Genomic DNA, 22,334 nt, shown 5'->3' on the forward strand with positions numbered 1-22,334 from the left:
CTATAGGAGGAGGTCCTGGGCTTCCTGACGGGCCGCCCCCAGGTGGTAAGAGTAGGCAACAACACGTCTGCCACGCTGATCCTTAACACTGGGCCCCCTCTGGGGCGTGTACTTAACCCCCTCCTGTATTCCCTGTTCATCCACGTGGCCAAACATGACTCCAACACCATCATTAGGTTTGCTGAGGTCACAACGAGCAGTATGGCAACTGATCGTTGTCAGTGATTGTGTCCTCAGCAAATCCTGGCCACACAGTTGTGGGTCAGGGAGAGGTTGAAAATGTCAGTGAAGACACTTGACAGTTGGTCCACACATGCTTTGAGTAAACGTCCTGGTAATCCGTCTGGCCCAGCGGCTTTGTGAATGTTGACCTGTTTAAAAGGTTTTGTTCACATCAGCTACCGAGAGCGTTATCACCCAGTCATCCAGAACAGCTGGTGCTCTCGTGCATGCTTCAGTGTTGCTTGCTTCGAAGCAAGCATAAAAGGCATTTAGCTCATCTGGTAGGCTCGCTTCACTGGGCAGCTCGCGTCTGGATTTCCCTTTGTAGTCCGTAATAGTTTTCAAGACCTGCCACAACCGACGAGCGTCAGAGCCGGTGTAGTAGTATGATTCAATCTTAATCCTGTATTGACGCTTTGCTTGTTTGATGGTTCGTCTGAGGGCATAGTGGGATTTCTTATAAGCATTCGGATCAGTCTCCCACTCCTTGAAAGTGGCAGCTCTAGCCTTTAGCTCGATGTGGATGTTGCCAATAATCCATGGCTTCTGGTTGGGATATGTACGTACAGTCACTGTGGGGACGACGTCATCAATGTACTTATTGATGAAGCCGATGACTGAGGTGGTGTATTCCTCAAAGTCATTGGATGAATCCCAGAACGTATTCCAGTCTGTGCTAGCAAAACATTCCTGTAGTGTAGCATCCGCGTCATCTGACCACTTCCAAATTGAGCGAGTCACTGGTACTTCCTGCTTTAGTTTTTGCTTGTAAGCAGGAATCAAGAGGATAGAATTATGGTCAGATTTGCCAAATGGAGGGAGGGGGAGAGCTTTGTATGCATCTCTGTGTGTGGAGTAAAGGTAGTCTAGGGCTTCCCCCCCCCCTGGTTGCACATGTGACATGCTGGTAAAAAATTGGTAAAACGGATTTAAGTTTGCCTGCACCCGGTCACCAGGAGCGCTGCTTCTAGGTGAGCATTTTCTTCTTTGCTTTTGGCCTTATAGAGTTGGTTGAGAGTGGTCTTAGTGCCAGCTTTGCTTTGTGGTGGTAAATAGACGGTTACGAATAATACAGATGAGAACTCTCTTGGTAAATAAGGTACTCTACCTCAGGCGAGCAATACCACGAGACTTCTTTAATATTAAACAGCTGGTGCGTGATGTCATTGACAAAAAAGACACACACCCCCATCCCTCCTCTTACCAGAGATAGCGTCTCTGTTCAGCCGGTGCATGGAAAATCCTTCTAGCTCTTTGTTGTCCGTATCTTCGTTCAGCCATGTCTCGGTGAAACATAAGATGTTACAGTTTTTAATGTCCCATTGGTAGGATAATCTTAATAGTAGGTCATCAATTGTATTTCCCAATGATTGCACGTTAGCAAGAAGAACAGATGTCAGTGGGAGTTTACTCACTCGCCTCCGGATTCTCAGAAGGATCCCCGATCTGTGTCCCCTTTTCCGGCTTCTTTTCTTCACGCAAAAGGAGTGGATCTGGGCCTGTTCCACTGAAAGCAGGATATCCTTCTCGTCGGACTCGTTAAAGGAAAAAGTTTATTCTAGTCCGCGGTTAGTAATCGCTTTTCTGATGTCCAGAAGTTATTTTTCGGTCACAAGAGACGGTAGCAGCAACATTATGTACACAATAAGTTAATTAAAAAATAAGTTACACAAAACTTTAAAAAAATAACATAATAGTTGGTTGGGACAATGTAAAACGTCAGCCATGTTCACTATTTGTTCACTATTTACACAGTGTTTTCAACCAGCAATGATCTTTTTTCAGATCTGAACAGAGCATAAAACAAAAGGAAAAAAAACTGAGTTGGTTTGTTTATTCATAAACGTTGTTAGTTTATTTCATAATATACACTATAATGACCAGAAGTATGTGGATACCTGCTCGTCGAACATCTCATTCCAAAATCATGGGCATTAATATTGAGTTGGTCCCCCCATTGCTGCTATAACAGCCTCCACTCCTCTGGGAAGGCTTTCCACTAGATGTTGGAACATTGCTGCGGGGACTTGCTTCCATTCACCCACAAGAACATTAGTGAGGTCGGCCACTGCTGTTGGGCGATTAGGCCTTGTTCGCAGTCGGCGTTCCAATTCATCCCAAAGGTGTTTGATGGGGTTGAAGTCAGGTGCAGGCCAGTCAAGTTCTTCCACACCAATGTCAACAAACCATTTATGTAGAGACCACGCTTTGTGCACGGGGCATTGTCATGCTGAAACAGGAAAGGGCCTTCCCCAAACTGTTGACACAAAATTAGAAACACAGAATCGTCTTAAATGTCATTGTATTCTGTAGGGTTAAGATATCCCTTCAGTGGAACTAAGGGGCCTAGCCCGAACCATGAAAAACACCCCCTGACCATATTTCCTCCTCCACTAAACTTTACAATTTGCACTATGCATTGAGGCAGGTAGGGTTCTCCTGGCATCCGCCAAACCCAGATTCTTCCGCTGGACTACCAGATGGTGAAGCATGATTCATTACTCCAGAGTATGCGTTTCCACTGCTCCAGAGTCCAATGGCGGCGAGCTTTACACCACTCCAGCCAACACTTGGCATTGCGCATGGTGATCTTAGGCTTGTGTGTGGCTGCTCGGCCAAGGAAACCCATTTCATGAAGCTCCTGACGAACAGTTCTTGTGCTGACGTTGCTGCCAGAGGCAGTTTAGAACTCTGTAATGAGTGTTGCAACCAAGGACAGACGATTTTTGCGTACTACAGGACTCGGCGGTTCGGTTCTATGAGCTTGTATGGCCTACCACCTCGTGGCTAAGCCGTTGTTTCTCCTAGATGTTTCCACTTTACAATAACAGCACTTACAGTAGACTGGGCAGTTCCAGGAGGGCAGAAATTTGACGAACTGACTTGTTGCAAAGGTGGCCTATGATTGTGCCACGTTGAAAGTCACTGAGCTCTTCAGTAAGGCCATTCAACTGCCAATGTTTGTCTATGGAGATTGCATAGCTGTGTGCTCGATTTTATACACCTGTCAGCATCGGGTGTGGCTGAATTAGCCGAACCCACTAATTTGAAGGGTTGTCCACATATTTTTGTATATATAGTGGATATTACACAGTTAGTTTATTTATACAATATATTCAGGCAGATGATTGAATGATGACAGGGGAAAGACATGTAGCTAATCGGGTAAAAATAATTGGATGAACGACACCAGTCCTGAATAGAAGCTATCAGCTCTGACAGTGTGACATGTCTGATAATTTTCCTCTTGCAGTAACATGTGGTAATAATAGGCTACCTTCATCTCCCCTCACAGCCATATGCAAATGGAAAGCCTATATATTCTCTGTTATTTCTATCACACTCCTCTTCTTATCTGCTTTTCCATGAGTCTATCAGCTGTTCCATGAGTCTATCAACCTGATGTATGTTTACCACAAGTGATGCAAATTAAGTAAGTCACATTGTTTGAGGTGATCCGCTCTAGATGCCAGCTGCCAATACATTCTATGACCAGGACATGTCTGGATGTAGGGCATGGGAAGAGGACATACAGGTAGTCTAATGAAGTCACCCAATTTAACTAATGAAAATCATTACTAACTAAGGCTACTCCCTAAGATTCAGTCAATGCATATGTTGGCATATGAAATATAAAGAATGTCATGGTCACTCCACTCCACTCAGTCTAAACTAAAGAAACAGCAATATACTGGCAAACACGAGGGGGGTACTTCCACGGTATCTCTAACACTACTATCACTGTGCCCACAGCAAAGGCCACTGGGAAAAGTCATTTTTTGCACATCACTTAAAATGCACACCTGTAAAGGTTCTCAGAAAAGGTTTTAAATGTTTGTATTTGTATCTGTCGCTTTAAAAAACAAATACTATATATTATCATAATTTGTATTACTTTTCTTTAGATCAAAGCAAGGTCACATATCGGTAGTAGTACCGGTTTCAATATAATCGTGCAAAACACAGTATTTTCTCCAGAAGGCACAAATCCTATTTCAAGATTGTGGTCACGTTGGTGTCACACACCCTTTTTTCACAACGTCGGCATAAATTGTAGCGACATAAAAAGCAAAGGTGGTTTCAGTACTCAAAAAGTTAACAATCTTAGTGGTGTCTGTGGTCCTACTACTCGACAGATGACCCCGGGAATCTGGGGCCGTCGTAACCCAGACGGTCGCTAACTGACCTTGGCTTTAGCCCCATCACGACTCGAACCCATCTAGTCAGAGTGCCAATGAGCTAACCACAGCCCCAAACGAACTAACCGGTTTAAACACTTGAATAATGTCCCTTATAAACACCTCATTTAAAAAAATGTAACTAGGCAAGTCGGTTAAGAACAATTTCTTATTTACAATGGCGGCCGACCCCGTCGACGCTGGGCCAATTGTGCGCCGCCCTGCGGGACTCCCAATCACGGCCGGATGTGATACAGCCTGGATTCGAACCAGGGACTGTAGTGAGGCCTCTTGCACTGAGATGCAGTGACTTAGACCGCTGCGCCACTCGGAAGCCCCAATTGGCTGCATGACTGGCTCTGCGGCTGTGGACTCTTATCGATATAACAATGACTTTTGAACCAACATGAAAACTAGAGGTCAAATCATGTGCACAGACCAGTTTACCATCTCTGGTACAACATGGCAGCTATTGGGAAGATATAACTAACCAAGAACCCAGGTAAAGTCTCTAAAATCAGCTAGCCGTCTTGTGATTATGTTATGAAATTAGAAGGAGGCAAGTTTAACTCTTCCATTTTCTTTTCCTTAAATAATTCAATGACACATTTTGTAAATCTAAACCAGTGGTCAGAAACAACCTGAATCAACCCGAGGTGTTAGTGTTACTTTATTGATGAGTGGAACCGTGACACTGACTCAACAACCTTTGTTAGGCATGCAGCCCCATGATACAACTCAATCTTCACCCAGCAACTCTTACAACAGAGAAACCTAATATCCCTGCTGTAAGACTCATAACAGTAATGAACATTCTCAAATTCTGAAGAAAAATGTGCAAGGCACTGTTTTAACCAACAGGGCAGTTCAACCAGTTTCAGTACTCATTAGGCTAAACAGTGGTGAGTGTAAAAACTGCCAGATAAGTCAAGTGCTAGTCAGTTGAGCTGTGTGTGGGAATGGTACTACCTGTACTATAAATGACCTGGAAGAGCCTATTATGACAAACCAAAGCAATTGACTTAAAATCAGTTATGTAATGATCAGTGAGTTACCGAAGGGTGTGGTCACATTGGTTTGTTTTGCCACCCTTCACAGTGCTCTTCTATTTTGACACAGAAACATATGTTAGGAGGAGAGCAGTGCAAACAGTCTCGTTCTCCTCCTCGCCCTTCTGCTATAGTGATTGATGGTCCTCCCTCGTCAGCCCGGTAGCACACGGCCCTAGCCTGTGTATCAATTGAACTGGCTGCTCTGAGATCACATGATCGAGCACTGATCTGCAGCTCCAGTCCCAGAGGCTCCTGAGAGATTCAAGGATTCCAGGTCAAAGTTTAGGCCAGGTGGCTGATGGGGGAAAACAGATAAGGCGATCAATTTAACATTACTCCACAGCTGCACTAATAAAGATAGGTTGGTAGACAAAGAAAGAGAGAGCAAGTGAGAGGAGAAACATACTGATTCACCAGCCAGCTCTTTGGGTGGTTGGCCCAGGTCTTGTAGCTGAAAATTCAGATAATAATTCAATCAATATCCATACACAGGAAACCATCAGTATGGATGACAACCAACAGTTCATGCACATTTGTCTCACCTGCTGCATGATTTCCAGAATGCTCTCAAAGCTATTCTCCCCATCTCCCTCCTTCTCAAACAGGCTGCAGATCTCTCCCATGACCCTGTGCTGCTGTTCGTAGCGCTGGAACTGATCTGGGGGGAGGGACTGACGATTGCTGTTCAGCCACTCAGGATACTTCATGAGGAGTGAATGACAATCAGTTATCCAGTTAGAAAGTTGGGTAAAGGGCAAGGTATATAAAAAATAAGAATAAGTATAATTTGAGGGAAAACCCAAACATAAGCCAAGAAAAAACACACACTAACCTTCTCAGTGATTTCTTTGAGAGACGGGTAGAGCACTTCCTTGGAGAGAAGATTCTGCATGATGGACTGCATGATCGGCAGGATGTTTCCATCTTGCCCGTCCCGCTCTCCATCCTCCTCCAAATCCAGCCCTTCCAGAGTCTTTGCCAGATCCTCTCCAGCCAATCCTGCACTCTGATTAATAAAAACACGAGAACAGTCTGAAATGCATTGAAGTACAAAGAAAGCAGCATTCCACCAATGGTCAATATTTTCAGAACATTGTCCAAGCGTGGTAATAACCAAACCTTTCATTACTTATTAAAAAACATCCAAATTATAATCATCTGAACTACCTGTAAGTTGTCTGCATTTTTAGCCAATCCACTGAGGGTATCTTTGAGACAGGAAGTGAATTCTTGTTGGGAGGCTACATCAGTACCTGTAAAACAAAATATACACTGCTCAAAAAAATAAAGGGAACACTAAAATAACACATCCTAGATCTGAATGAATGAAATATTCTTAAATACTTTTTTCTTTACATAGTTGAATGTGCTGACAACAAAATCACACAAAAATTATCAATGGAAATCAAATTTATCAACCCATGGAGGTCTGGATTTGGAGTCCCACTCAAAATTAAAGTGGAAAACCACACTACAGGCTGATCCAACTTTGATGTAATGTCCTTAAATCAAGTCAAAATGAGGCTCAGTAGTGTATGTGGCCTCCACGTGCCTGTATGACCTCCCTACAACGCCTGGGCATGCTCCTGATGAGGTGGCGGATGGTCTCCTGAGGGATCTCCTCCCAGACCTGGACTAAAGCATCCGCCAACTCCTGGACAGTCTGTGGTGCAACGTGGCGTTGGTGGATGGAGCGAGACATGATGTCCCATATGTGCTCAATTGGATTCAGGTCTGGGGAACAGGCGGGCCAGTCCATAGCATCAATGCCTTCCTCTTGCAGGAACTGCTGACACACTCCAGCCACATGAGGTCTAGCATTGTCTTGCATTAGGAGGAACCCAGGGCCAACCGCACCAGCATATGGTCTCACAAGGGGTCTGAGGATCTCATCTCGGTACCTAATGGCAGTCAGGCTACCTCTGGCGAGCACATGGAGGGCTGTGCGGCCCCCCCAAAGAAATGCCACCCCACACCATGTTCTCTGGCAAATGCCAAACGTCCTGCACGGTGTTGGGCTGTAAGCACAACCCCCACCTGTGGACGTCAGGCTCTCATACCACCCTCATGGAGTCTGTTTCTGACCGTTTGAGCAGACACATGCACATTTGTGGCCTGCTGGAGGTCATTTTGCAGGTCTCTGGCAGTGCTCCTCCTGCTCCTCCTTGCACAAAGGCGGAGGTAGCGGTCCTGCTGCTGGGTTGTTGCCCTCCTACGGCCTCCTCCACGTCTCCTGATGTACTGGCCTGTCTCCTGGTAGCGCCTCCATGCTCTGGACACTACGCTGACAGACACAGCAAACCTTCTTGCCACAGCTCGCATTAATGTTCCATCCTGGATGAGCTGCACTACCTGAGCCACTTGTGTGGGTTGTAGAGTCCGTCTCATGCTACCACTAGAGTGAAAGCACTGCCAGCATTCAAAAGTGACCAGGAAAGTGATCAGCCAGGAAGCATAGGAACTGAGAAGTGGTCTGTGGTCACCACCTGCAGAACCACTCCTTTATTGGGGGTGTCTTGCTAATTGCCTATAATTTTCACCTGTTGTCTATTCCATTTGCACAACAGCATGTGAAATTTATTGTCAATCAGTGTTGCTTCCTAAGTGGACAGTTTGATTTCACAGAAGTGTGATTGACTTGGAGTTACATTGTGTTGTTTAAGTGTTCCCTTTAATTTTTTGATCAGTATATATATATATAATATATATATATATATACACAGTGCCTTGCGAAAGTATTCGGCCCCCTTGAACTTTGCGACCTTTTGCCACATTTCAGGCTTCAAACATAAAGATATAAAACTGTATTTTTTTGTGAAGAATCAACAACAAGTGGGAAACAATCATGAAGTGGAACGACATTTATTGGATATTTCAAACTTTTTTAACAAATCAAAAACTGAAAGATTGGGCGTGCAAAATTATTCAGCCCCTTTACTTTCAGTGCAGCAAACTCTCTCCAGAAGTTCAGTGAGGATCTCTGAATGATCCAATGTTGACCTAAATGACTAATGATGATAAATACAATCCACCTGTGTGTAATCAAGTCTCTGTATAAATGCACCTGCACTGTGATAGTCTCAGAGGTCCGTTAAAAGCGCAGAGAGCATCATGAAGAACAAGGAATACACCATGCAGGTCCGAGATACTGTTGTGAAGAAGTTTAAAGCCGGATTTGGATACAAAAATATTTCCCAAGCTTTAAACATCCCAAGGAGCACTGTGCAAGCGATAATATTGAAGTGGAAGGAGTATCAGACCACTGCAAATCTACCAAGACCTGGCCGTCCCTCTAAACTTTCAGCTCATACAAGGAAAAGACTGATCAGAGATGCAGCCAAGAGGCCCATGATCACTCTGGATGAACTGCAGAGATCTACAGCTGAGGTGGGAGACTCTGTCCATAGGACAACAATCAGTCGTATATTGCACAAATCTGGCCTTTATGGAAGAGTGGCAAGAAGAAAGCCATTTCTTAAAGATATCCATAAAAGTGTCGTTTAAAGTTTGCCACAAGCCACCTGGGAGACACACCCAACATGTGGAAGAAGGTGCTCTGGTCAGATGAAACCAAAATTGAACTTTTTGGCAACAATGCAAAACGTTATGTTTGGCGTAAAAGCAACACAGCTGAACACACCATCCCCACTGTCAAACATGGTGGTGGCAGCATCATGGTTTGGGCCTGCTTTTCTTCAGCAGGGACAGGGAAGATGGTTAAACTTGATGGGAAGATGGATGGAGCCAAATACAGGACCATTCTGGAAGAAAACCTGATGGAGTCTGCAAAAGACCTGAGACTGGGACGGAGATTTGTCTTCCAACAAGACAATGATCCAAAACATAAAGCAAAATCTACAATGGAATGGTTCAAAAATAAACATATCCAGGTGTTAGAATGGCCAAGTCAAAGTTCAGACCTGAATCCAATCGAGAATCTGTGTAAAGAACTGAAAACTGCTGTTCACAAATGCTCTCCATCCAACCTCACTGAGCTCGAGCTGTTTTGCAAGGAGGAATGGGAAAAAATGTCAGTCTCTCGATGTGCAAAACTGATAGAGACATACCCCAAGCGACTTATAGCTGTAATCGCAGCAAAAGGTGGCGCTACAAAGTATCAACTTAAGGGGGCTGAATAATTTTGCACGCCCAATTTTTCAGTTTTTGATTTGTTAAAAAAGTTTGAAATATCCAATAAATGTCGTTCCACTTCATGATTGTGTCCCACTTGTTGTTGATTCTTCACAAAAAAATACAGTTTTATATCTTTATGTTTGAAGCCTGAAATGTGGCAAAAGGTCGCAAAGTTCAAGGGGGCCGAATACTTTCACAAGGCACTGTATATACATACACATACATCTCCGCAAAACACGGGGGAAAAAACTGACATGGATAAAAACAGACGGGCACGTAAAAACAGAACTGAAAATATGTGGATGCTTACCAACTTTCCCTGCTGCCTCTGACAATTTGTGAAAGTGTTGCAGCAGCTCAGGTTCTTCCTGTGCGAGTTCAGTCATGGCTTTCTCCCACTCTTCCTTTGCCTGAGAGGCCATCTCACCTTCAAACAGTGCCTCGAAGAACTGACTGTCCTCCAGTAGAGGGAGCTAGAGAGATTTGCATCAACAGGTAAACAAACTCTTGGTCAGTTGATCTTCCCCCATTCACAGATAGAAATGTATAGGAAAGGGTTGACAGACATTGAGGAGACACTGAAAGATACCTTCTGTACCACAATCAGAACACCAACAACCAGAGTTTCTTATAAGCAAGCACCAGGCAATTGGTGAAGCTAGGGGACATTCTAGAAACCAGGGAAAAGATTCACTTACTTTCTCCTCGCTGCCCTTGGCTGGTGGGGGAGCCATGGCAGCAGCGGTGGCTGGGCCCAAGGTGGCCGAGTTTGTCTTCTCAAAGTCATCGAGCGCACCTTTAATAGAGGAAAGACAGTAGAAGTGGAGATGTTGTGGCACAGTTATCAGCATTTAGCAGGAGCAGGTCAAGACAAGGTGAAGAGATTGAGCAGGTAGCTAGAGGACAAAGGTCAACTCTTCAACGTCGGGGTCAATGTGCAATACAGTCATGTATTAGTTGATTATCAAACTCAGTATGATGAGGTCACTACTTCTACTTCAGAAACCCAATTGTTTTATACATTACCACCATTACCATCTCTGATGTTAGGAGTACAACTTCACCAACCTACTGGAATTATTAAAAACGTCAGATTATGATATGGTAATTGCATTCCTGCTATTAAGATAACAGTAGTCTCTAGTCTAGCAGCCGGCTATACAAAGTGGGATTGGTTACTAGTATGCAATACATTATGAATTCAAATTGGTTATCCAGTTGACATAAACAATGACAGAGCTGTCTGACAATCCAGATCACACTAGCTGTAAACCATAAAAAATAAAATAATAATAATTCAAGGGCAGCTTGAGTTTAACTTGCAACCACATTTGATGCCGTTCTATTTCTGTCAAATCGGGGTCAAAGCGAACGACAAATTATGAAATCATATATACTGCGTTAGCGTTGTAATGCTAATGATGACCCCGTTGTAAACAGCAAAAGGCATGAGATTTTGTGAGATAATGCCTGGCTTTCGTTTTGGACTTGGCATGCAGGTCCAACCAAATTCCACCATCTAAGCTAGCTAAAGTTAGCTAGCTAACAAGGCGCGTTGATCCACGTTTTACACAATACTTGAATGAATGTATCTTTTGGCAGGATTGATAACAATCACACTTCACTCAGGGAGTAATGTAAAATCATACTGTCCAATAACTCATCCAGTTCTGTGTCTTGTCCGGCTGACCCTGAAGCCATCTTCTCTATCCAAACAACTGTGCCGTAGACGCAGTAAAATGACGTGAGTATAAAATGTTTTGTCAGAGTTCACAGTTCCTATTTGTGCTGAACGCGGCACAGCTAGGTTTTGCAGTGGGAGGGACGAATAGGAAGAACACATTCGTTCCAATGTGATGAATGTCAAATGTCAAACTACAAAATAGTGAATTTGTCAGACAGCAAAGGCGGCAGCTCTATAGAGACGAGGTGATGACTTGGAATGAAATAAATAAAACAAATGTAGCCTAATATACACAACTGAAATATTTTATTAAAGTAATGTGAATAAATTATGGTTAATAAATGATAAGCAGTAAATGGGCAGTCACTACCATCATGGGACTTTTATTGATGGTTTTATTCTGTGTTGAATACAGCATTCAATGCAAATAATCAAAACCGAAATCAAAACCCATTATTTTTTTTAAAATAATCGAGCCGACCTCAAAAGCACGAATCGCTCAGCACTAAGAGGCATGAGAGAATGGAAAATGACCTTCAAAAAATGTAAAAAGCAGTATATGCCTGAATGTGAAACAACAATTATCCACCCTAATGATGAATATTACATACCGGTAGGTTAGGAAAAGGGTTGGCGAAAATGCTCTCCTAACCTGCTATAAAGTCATTTTGGTTGTAGATGTATCGAAGTGGGGTGTTTTTAGAAAGTCCCCTTCTACCATGCTCTGAATATTGCTCGTCCGTACACCGCGTTCACAACAACTGGGAACTCGGAAATGTCCGACTTCAGTGTGTTCGAAACAACTGGGAACTCTTCCAACTCGGGAACTGAGGCCTCTTTATTGAGCGCCAACTTTCGGACCTGAAGATCACTGACGTCATGACTTGACCTCGTATTTTTCCAGAGTTTCCAGTTTTGAACGCAGCATAACTCCCAGCAGGCTTGTAACTGCGTTTGCTTGTCGAAAGCCAAACTCTTCATTGAGACAATAGTGTCACACAGTATGGGTCATAATACTCATAAAACCTAGCGGTCAAACGGGAAATGGTTCCAATCGTTTTTTCCATAGGGGATTTTAGAAACACTTAAAGGGCTGTGTTTCGTGAAGGCTTACTCGGGAGTGGCGTTTTGATAACTTGTCCGAGAGACATTTACAAGGTTGACTTATAAATATATTAGTCTATTTACCCCCACACAAATGAAATGCTAATTAGCTGCTAATGTGGCTATCGTGAAGTAAAAGCGCCATGATGATCTGGACAAGACTGCTGAATCGAGGCAAAGGTATGAATCTCTGGATTAACTATCTAATGTTAGCATAAATGTAGCAATTAATAAATTGTCTACATTTCTTTAAATTGACAATTCTGTAAACTGTCTTGGGCAAGTTTTTAAGTGACACAATACCTGTTAGCAGGTGTCATCTAGAGATGACGTGCAGCAGCATGCAGGAATTTGTAATCTTGCATGATGTCTACTTAGATGCTATTTAGCATTTCTGAATCTAAGAGTAAATAGAGTCGAATATACTGATAAAAGTAGTCTTGTTCGAAAAAGATTTACATGGTTATCAAAACGTTATGCCAGGGTTAGTCTACACATAACACAGTCCTTATTTTAAGTGTTTCTAAAAATCCCCTATGGTGTAAAAACTATTGGAACCATTTCCCTGTTTAACCGCTAGGTTTTATGGGTAGTACTACACCGCCACTGTGGGGCTCTATGCTGAAACCATAGAAATAACAATGAATATAATGGGCTTCTAACTCTGGCAATTGACTGGTAAACTCATGGGTACACTTGCAATGGCTGCCTGGAATTGTGATATAATAATGTCCATGGTATTTTGGAATTTAAAAAAAATAACGATTATTTAACCAGGTAGGCTAGTTGAGAACAAGTTCTCATTTACAACTGTAACCTGGCCAAGATAAAGCAAAGCAGTGCTACACAAACAACAACAACAACACAGAGTTATACATGGAATAAACAAACAAATAGTCAATAACACAATGGGGGAAAAAGTCTATATACAGTGTGTGCAAATTAGGTAAGTTAAGGGAGGTAAGGCAATAAATAGGCCATAGTGCAAAATAATTACAATTCAGCAATTAAATACTGGAGTGATAGATGTGCAGAAGATGAATGTACAAGTTGAGATACTGGGTCGCGAAGAAGCACAAAAAAATAATAACAGTATTGAGATGGGCTATTTACAAGATGGGTTATGTACAGGTGCAGTGATCTGTGAGCTGCTCTGACAACTGGTGCTTAAAGTTAGTGAGGGAGATATGAGTCATATCTATCTTCAGTGATTTTTGCAATTCGTTCCAGTTATTGGCAGCAGAGAACTGGAAGGAAAGGCGGCCAAAGGAGGAATTGGCTTTGGGGGTGACCAGTGAAATATACCTGCTGGAGCGCGTGCTACGGGTGGGTGCTGCTATGGTGACCAGTGAGCTGAGTTAAGGCGGGGCTTTACCTAGCAAAGACTTTTATATATGACCTGGAGCCAGTGGGTTTGGCGACGAATATGAAGCAAGGGCCAGCCAACGAGAGCATACAGGTCGCAGTGGTGGGTAGTATATATGGGGCTTTGGTGACAAAACGGATGGCACTGTGATAGACTGTATCCAATTTGCTGAGTAGAGTGTTGAAGGCTATTTTGTAAATGACATTGCCGAAGTCAAGGATCGGTAGGTTAGTCAGTTTTACGAGGGTATGTTTGGCAGCATGAGTGAAGGATGCTTTGTTGCGAAATAGGAAGCCAATTCTAGATTTAATTTTGGATTGTAGATGTTTAAAATGAGTCTGAAAGGAGAATTTCCAGTCTAACCAGACACCTAGGTATTTGTAGATGTCCACATATTCTAAGTCCGAACCGTCCAGAGTAGTGAGGACAGGTGCTGGTAGCGATCCAGCATCAGTTTTAGCAACTGATGCTGGATTGCCATGATAATGTAGAATGTTGATTCAAATGATGCGAACTGATGTGGCTCATGCATGGGGCGGCAGGGTAGCCTAGTGGTTAGAGCGTTGGACTAGTAACCGGAAGGTTGCAAGTTCAAACCCCCGAGCTGACAAGGTACAAATCTGTCGTTCTGCCCCTGAACAGGCAGTTAACCCACTGTTCCTAGGCCGTCATTGAAAATAAGAATTTGTTCTTAACTGACTTGCCTAGTTAAATAAAGGTAAAAAAAAAAAAAAAAAAATGCAATGGAATGTATTTTTTGTAATGTCAGTTGAGTTGACTCAAAAAATCTAATCAAATTTTATTGGTCACATGCACATGGTTAGCAGATGTTATTGTGAGTGTAGCAAAATGCTCGTGTTTCTAGTTCCAACAATGCAGCAATGTCTAACAAGTAATCTGACAATTCCACAGCAACTACCTAATAGTAGTATTTCATTCCTACGTAAAGGAATTAAATAAGAATATATGCATATAAATATATCGATGAGCAATGATCGACCAGCATAGGCAAGATGCATATGAGTAATGCGAGATATGTAAACATTATTAAAGTGGCATTATTAAAGTTACTAGTAATCCATTTATTAAAGTGGCCAGTGATTTCAAGTCTGTATGTAGGCAGCAGCCTCACTGTGTTAGTGATGGCTGTTTAACAGTCTGATGGCCTTGAGATAGAAGCTGTTTTTCAGTCTCTCGGTCCCAGCTTTGATGCACTTGTACTGACCTCACCTTCTGTATGGTAGTAGGGTGAACAGACAGTGGCTCGGGTGGTTGTCGTTGATCTTTTTGGCCTTCCTGTGACATCGGGTGCTGTAGGTGTCCTGGAGGGTAGGTAGTTTGCCACCGGTGATGCGTTGTGCAGACCGCACCACCCTCTGGAGAGCCCTTGCGGTTATGGGTGTGGAGTTGCCGTACCAGGCGGTGATGCAGCCCGACAGGATACTCTCAATTGTGCATCTGTAAAAGTTTGAGGGTTTTAGGTGACAACGCCAGCCTCCTGGGGTTGAAGAGGCACTGTTGCGCCTTCTTCACCACGCTGTTTGTTTAGGTGGACCATTTCTGTTTGTCAGCGATGTGTACGCTGAGGAACTTAACTTTCTACCTTTTCCACTGCTGTCCCGTCGATGTGGATAGGGGGGTGCTCCCTCTGCTGTTTTCTGAAGTCCACGATTATCTCCTTTGTTTTGTTGACGTTGAGTGAGAGGTTGTTTTCCTGACACCACACTCCGAGTGCCCTCACCTCCTCCCTATAGGGTGTTTCGTTGTTGTTGGTAATCAAGCCTGGGTCTTGGGTGGCAGGTAAGGTGGATGTGATATGATCCTTAACTAGCCTCTCAAAGCACTTCATGATGACAGAAGTGAGTGCTATTTAGTTCAGTTACCTTTGCCTTCTTGGGTACAGGAACAATGGTGGGAGAGATTGAATATGTCCGTAAACACACCATCCAGCTGGTCTGCGCATGCTCTGAAAGCATAGCACAGCACAGATTGAAAGGTACACTTCCTGCTTTAACTTCCTGGCATGGGTACACTCAAAATGGCAGCCAGTCCACCCATTACGTCATCATTGACTTGAGTGGAGATGTCCTTTCTATGTATTCTTATTTCTATAGCTGAAACATCAATCCATGGGCAAGTCGGTTTTCACATTTTCATTTGTGCCAAAATCGAAATGAAAGAAAAGTTGTCTTGCAAATTCAGCAGGCTATCATGTAAAATGGACTTTATTTTATTAGCTTGTGCTTTGGTGTGGTTATTGTCGTGTCTTGACTATCATTAAAGTGAAGACTGTTATATTATCAAATCAATTCTCTGTGTAATTATTCCATGATTAAACTAATCATGTAAACATTAATTAACTATGAAGTCGGGGCACCACAGGAAAATGATGTTTAGAGTTACTATTTCCCAAATTGAACTCTCTTCAGATATTTTCATATCTTATCGACAGTCACTTATTAATATATTATTACCTCATCTGACATTCTGAACGTCGTACTTTCTTGTAGTCTGCACGAACCCTACTTTATGGATGAATCTGCGATACACAAATTAGGTCAATTATGTATTTACCAACTAATTAAACAATTACAGAATACACACTAACAACATACAGTAAAAAGTCTCTAGAAGACTAACAAAACAGGACAGTGGTTATAACGCGGTGGCAAATTCAGAGAGAGGAAGGGGGAGAAAGAGTAACTCCTTTGTCTCCCTATCAGACATTGGGAAGCTGCGCTCACGAAAATACAAAATCTTAAGCACTCTAATAACTGCTCATTTGGAAAAAGAGAATGCAATTTATATATTTACGATTGAGCTGGCCTTGATCGTCGAAATCCTTTGGTCTCGGAGATGTTGGGTGTATGACTCTGGTTCAGTCACCAGAGATCACCATGTCCTTAGGTAGAAGTCGTGGTGGTGGTAAGAATTGATACTTCGACATACCCTGTACAGTAGTTCTTAGAGTTGGATCTCGTTAGAATGCTTCAGAGGTTGCCGGTGTTCTCTTCCTGGGCTACGTATGTTTTCAGCTGCAGACCGACATCGCGACATCTAGGATTTGCTTCTTCTGTAGTGATCGATAGTTTATAACCATTTTGCAACATTCGGCTTGTTCTGTAGATGTAACCATTTCAACGCTGGGACTAGCGTTCTCACATTCTCTGGTCTTGTCCTTTGGTGGAGTTGTCGTTTTAAACCATTTTGCAACATCTGGCTCACGCCTTAGTCTGCTTGGTCTATAGAGTGGTAGATTTCGTAACCATTTGTAACGTATTCAGTTGGTGCTGCACGTAACTGGTCTAATATGTCAATTCTTCAGCAAGTCCTTTTAAACACTTGGGGAAAAAGGGTGTTCCATTATGTTTGGCATAATGTCTGTGCTCACGTGGGCATGGTTACTGACTGGATAAACTTTACGTTAAAAAACATTTTCTAATTTACAAGACTTTAGTTACATTTCTATATTTTCAAAAGTATTCTGATACTTAATCATTCATTTTATACAACATTCAGATGTAAACCTCATAATTGAGAAGTGTAGACAGAGATACAGTTATGTGGTTATACTGTCTTTCGTGGCGTCGCAACATAAAAACAAATTTAACTTGAGGGTTATTTTAGTCTCCGCTGACCATTTCTAACAAATAGAAATATTGTTTAATTCTCAAATTTTGGGGATGCAGGAGTTTTGGCAGGAGATGATCCTTTGTTCTACTTAGGTCTCTCCCTCCATACTGCTTGGCAAGGGAAGGTATTTATGACCATCATAAAACTGGGGGGGGTCTTAAGACCTTAGCCTAGCCGGCACGCCCGATCTCCATCTCAGGACTGGCAAGTCATGATATTATCAATGCACAAAAACCTTTTCCCCCACTCCTATAAATAAAATAATAAGTCATACAAAAGTTTTACTGTGCATGAAATTTCAAATGCATTTGTTATTACAAAATGTGTAATGTGATTTTAACGTTACTATTTTTTAGCACACAAAAACAGATTCAAAATACTGAATCAGTTGTATTCCGCAAATGAAGGATGCAGTTTTTGCAAGAGGGACGGAATCTGATTTGAATTGGTCCTCAGAAAAGGTGAGCCGTTTTCGTGATACCAGTTCTCTCTCTGTGGGTCTAACCCCAAGAAGTTCTGGAAAACGGTTAAAGACCTGGAGAATAAACCCTCCTCCTCACAGCTGTCCATGTCCCTTAATGTTAATGATGTGGTTGTTACTGACAAGGAGCACATGGCTGAGCTCTTTAATCACCACTTCATTAAGTCAGGATTCCTATTTGACTCAGCCATGCCTCATTTCCCGTCCAACATTTCCTCATCTCCTACCCCTTCTAATGTGACTAGCCCCGATGCTCCTCCCTATTTTTTCCCCTGCCCCGCTACAAAGTTTCTCCCTGCAGGCAGTCACTGAGTCCGAGGTGCTAAAGGAACTCCTTAAACTAGACCCCCAAAAACCATCTGGGTCAGATGGTTTAGATCCTTTCTTCTTTAAGGTTGCAGCCCCTATCATCACCAAGCCTATCTCTGACCTTTTTAACCTGTCTCTCCTATCTGGGGAGGTTCCCATTGCTTGGAAGGCAGCCACAGTTTGTCCTTTATTTAAAGGCCAATTTTTATTTTGCCGTGTTTATCAAAAGTGTTGGAAAAACGTGTCAATAATCAACTGACTGGCTTTCTTAAAGTCTATTCTATTCTTTCTGTTATGCAATCTGGTTTCCGCTCAGGTTATTGATGTGTCACTGCAACCTTAAAGGTCCACAATTATGTCACCATTGCCCCTAGATTCTAAGCAATGTTGTGCTACTATTTTTATTGACTTGGCCAAAGCTTTTCATACGGTAGACCATTCCATTCTTGTGGGCCGGCTAAGGACTATTGGTGTCTCTGAGGATCTTTGGCATGCTAACTACCTCTCTCAAAGAGTGCAGGGTATAAAGTCACATAATTCAGGCAGTGGGAAGCTCTCCCATCCATTTACGGTTCGGAAAGTATTCAGACCTTTTCCACATTTTGTTAGGTTACAGCCTTATTCTAAAATTGATTAAATAGTTTTTTCCCTCATCAATCTACACATAATTCCCTATAATGACAAAGCAAAAACAGGTTTTTAGACATTTTTTTTATTTTTTTTATAAATTAGCAAAAATATCACGATTACATAAGTATTCAGACACCTTTACTTAGTACTTTGTTGAAGCACATTTGGCAGCGATTTCAGCCTTCTTCTTCTTGGGTATGACGCTACAAGCTTGGCACACCTGTATTTGGGGAGTCTCTCTCTCCATTTTTCTCTGCAGAACCTCTCAAGCTCTATCAGGTTGGATGGGGAGCGTTGATGCAGAGCTATTTTCAGTTCTCTCCAGAGATGTTCAATCAGGTTCAAGTCTGGGCTCTGGCTGGGCCACTCAAGGACATTCAGAGTCTTGTTCCGAAGCCCCTCCTGCGTTGTCTTGGCCGTGTGCTTAGGGTCGTTGTCCTATTGCTTGGGGTCGTTGTCCTACGGTCACAAGACGCAGGCCTCTTTATTGTCCCTAGAATTTCTATGTAAACAGCTGGAGGCAGGGCTTTCTCCTATAGAGCTCAATTTTTATGGAATGGTTTGCCTATCCATGTGAGAGACGCAGACTCGGTCTCAACCTTTAAGTCTTTATTGAAGACTCATCTCTTCAGTAGGTCCTATGATTGAGTGTAGTCTGGCCCAGGGGTGTGAAGGTGAATGGTAAGGCACTGGAGCGAATAACTGCCCTTGCTGTCTCTGCCTGGCCGGTTCCCCTCTCACCACTGGGATTCCCTGCTTCTAACCCTATTACAGGGGCTGACTCACTGGCTTACTGGTGCTTTTCCATGCCGTCCCTAGGAGGGGTGCGTCACTTGAGTGGGTTGAGTCACTGACGTGATCTTCCTGTTTGGCTTGGCGCCCCCCTCGGGTTCGTGCCGTGGGGGAGATCTTTGTAGGCTATACTCGGCTGGTTGAAGTTGGTGGTTGAAGATATCCCTCTAGTGGTGTGGGGGCTGTGCTTTGGCAAAGTGGGTGGGGTTATATCCTGCCTGGTTGGCCCTGTTCGGGGTTATGGCCGGACGGGGCCACAGTGTCTCACCCCCCCCCATCCTGTCTCAGCCTCCAGTAATTATGCTGTCAGTCTGTTATATCTGGAGTATTTATTCTGTCTTATCTGGTGTCCTGTGTGAATTTAAGTATGCTCCCTCTAATTCTCTCTTTCTTTCTCTTCTCTTGGAGGACCTGAGCCCTAGGACCATGCCTCAGGACTATCTGGCCTGATGACTCCTTGCTGTCCCCAGTCCACCTGGTCGCGCTGCTGCTCCAGTTTCAACTGTCCTGACCTGTTCACCGGACGTGCTACCTGTCCCAGACCTGCTGTTTTCTATTCTTTCTCTCTACCGCACCTGCTGTCTCTAACTCTGAATGATCGGCAATGAAAAGCCAACTGACATTTACTCCTGAGGTGCTGACCTGTTGCACCCTCTACAACCACAGTGATTATTATTATTTGACCCTGCTGGTCATCTATGAGTGTTTGAACATCTTGGCCATGTACTGTTATAATCTACACCTGGCACAGCCAGAAGAGAACTGGTCACCCCTCATAGCCTGGTTTCTTCCTAGGTTCCTGCCTTTCTAGGGAGTTTTTCTGTGCCTCTATCCCTGCATTGCTTGCTGTTTGGGGTTTTAGGCTGGGTTTCTGTACTGCACTTTGTGACATCGGCTGATGTAAAAAGGGCTTTATGAATAAATTTGATTGATTGACTGGTTGATGCTTTTTTATAAAACACTCTTAGGCCTCACTCCCCCCTATCTGGGATACCTACTGCAGCACTCATCCTCCACATTTGTATTTTATTTAACTAGTCAAGTCAGTTAAGAACAAATACGTATTTACAGTGATGGCCAAATCCTAACCCAGATGACGCTGGGCCAATTGTGCGCCGCCCTATGGAATTCCCCATCACGGCCGGTTGTGATACAGCCTGGAATCGTACCAGGGTCTGTAGTGACACCTCTAGCACTGAGATGCAGTGCCTTAGACTGCTGCGCCACTCGGGAGCCCATATACAACACCCGTTCTGCCAGTCACATTCTGTTAAAGGTCCCCAAAGCACACACATCCCTGGGTAGCTCCTCTTTTCAGTTCGCTGTAGCTAGTGGCTGGAACGAGCTGCAAAAAAACACTCAAACTGGACAGTTTTATCTCCATCCCTTCATTCAAAGACTCAATCATGGACACTCTTACTAACAGTTGTGGCTGCTTCGCATGATGTAATGTTGTCTCTACCTTCTTGCCTTTGTGCTGTTGTCTCTGCCCAGTAATGTTTGTACCGTGTTTTGTGCAGCTACCATGTTGTGCTGCTGTCATGTTGTCTTGCTACCATGTTGTTGTCATGTGGTGTTGCTACCATGCAATGTTGTTGTTCTATGTCTCTCTTTATGTAGTGTTGTGGTGTCTCTCTTGTTGTGATGTGTGTTTTGTCCTATATCTTCTTCTTTTTTATCCCAGTCCCCATCCCCACAGGAGGCCTTTTTCTATTTGGTAGGCCGTCATTGTAAATAAGAATTTGTTCTTAACTGACTTGCCTAGTTAAATTAAATGTATATTTGAAATCCAAAGTTGAACTTGCCAGAGGCATTTCACTGTACTTGTGTGCCACGTGACAATAAAACTTTAAATTACATTAGTAGTATAGGGCTCAGGTGTTCTTGTGGGCTCGTGGACATAGTCCTTATTTGAAAACAGGCACCAGTGTGTGTGTGTGTGAGAGAGAGTGTGTTGTGTGCGTGCTTGCATACTTGTGGTGCAGCATTGTAAAACTTCAGATAACTTCAGTCTGTTTCTGAGAAAGTAGTCATTAGGGGAGTAAATAAATAGTGGTTTCCATGGGAACTGTCTCTGTTTCTTAGCAACATATACAAATAATGTCAACGACAACAAAGAAGTACCTGCAAAATAATTTCTTGGTAGCCATTGACTGATAACATATTGTTATAGGTTACAGATGTAATATTATACCATTTGAAGGACATTGCCTGCTATAAATATGAACCATTATGCCAAATGAAACTGTAATAACTAAATGACAATCAATTGAATTAATAAACATGTAATTATTTTCATTAATTTACAGTGCCTTCAGAGAGTATTCATACCCCTTGACTTATTCCACATTTTGTTGGTACAGCCTGAATTAAAAATGGATTAAATAGATTTTGTTTCACTCATTTACACACAATACCCCATAATGACAAAGTGAAAACAGGTATTTCGAAGTGTTTGCAAATTTATTGACGATGAAATACAGAATATCTAATTCAGCCTAAGTATTCACACCCCTGAGTCAATGCATGTTAGAATCACCTTTGGCAGCGATTACAGCTGTGAGTCTTTCTGGGTACGTCTCTAAGAACCTGGATTGTATAATATTTGCACATTATTATTTAAAAAATTGTTCTAGCTCTGTCAAGTTAGTTGTTCATTTCTAGACAGCCATTTTCAAGTCTTGCCATACATTTGGAAGGCAATTTAAGTCTAAACTGTAACTAGGCCACTCATGAACAATCAATGTCA

The 22,334-nt window shown here is 42.9% G+C and overlaps 1 protein-coding gene and 1 long non-coding RNA gene across 4 annotated transcripts; one reads left to right on the forward strand and one right to left on the reverse strand.

The window, feature by feature from the left end:
- Nucleotides 1–2,037: 2,037 nt before the first annotated feature.
- LOC139376239 (peroxisomal biogenesis factor 19-like) lies at nt 2,038–12,270 on the reverse strand. 3 transcript variants are annotated; one of them, XM_071118556.1, is made up of 8 exons: nt 11,236–12,252; nt 10,285–10,382; nt 9,897–10,059; nt 6,620–6,705; nt 6,285–6,458; nt 5,995–6,153; nt 5,859–5,903; nt 2,038–5,747 (listed from the first exon to the last, which is right to left on the reverse strand). In XM_071118556.1, the coding sequence occupies exons 1-8, from the start codon at nt 11,285–11,287 to the stop codon at nt 5,661–5,663; spliced, it is 864 nt and encodes a 287-aa protein (XP_070974657.1). In that variant the 5' UTR covers nt 11,288–12,252; the 3' UTR covers nt 2,038–5,660. The 3 variants fall into 3 exon arrangements, with proteins under 3 accessions (XP_070974657.1, XP_070974658.1, XP_070974656.1); XM_071118557.1 differs by having other exon boundaries at nt 2,042–5,747; nt 11,923–12,270; XM_071118555.1 differs by lacking the exon at nt 11,236–12,252 and having other exon boundaries at nt 2,043–5,747; nt 10,285–10,657.
- Nucleotides 12,250–21,444, forward strand: LOC139376240 (uncharacterized). Its single transcript, XR_011627895.1, has 2 exons — nt 12,250–12,554; nt 19,994–21,444. It is a non-coding gene; the product is annotated as an uncharacterized lncRNA (long non-coding RNA).
- Nucleotides 21,445–22,334: the final 890 nt, after the last annotated feature.

This window comes from Oncorhynchus clarkii, chromosome 20 (genome assembly GCF_045791955.1).
Source record: "Oncorhynchus clarkii lewisi isolate Uvic-CL-2024 chromosome 20, UVic_Ocla_1.0, whole genome shotgun sequence".
NCBI lineage: Eukaryota > Metazoa > Chordata > Actinopteri > Salmoniformes > Salmonidae > Oncorhynchus > Oncorhynchus clarkii.

Excerpts from the sequence above, each read along its gene's own strand:
- LOC139376239 (XM_071118555.1), bottom strand. The coding sequence starts at position 10,437 with ATGCTGATAACTGTGCCACAACATCTCCACTTCTACTGTCTTTCCTCT. Across the intron at positions 10,060-10,284 it reads CCAAGGGCAGCGAGGAGAAA|CTCCCTCTACTGGAGGACAG; the intron begins GTAAGTGAATCT and ends AAATCTCTCTAG. Across the intron at positions 5,904-5,994 it reads TTCTGGAAATCATGCAGCAG|CTACAAGACCTGGGCCAACC; the intron begins GTGAGACAAATG and ends CTGAATTTTCAG.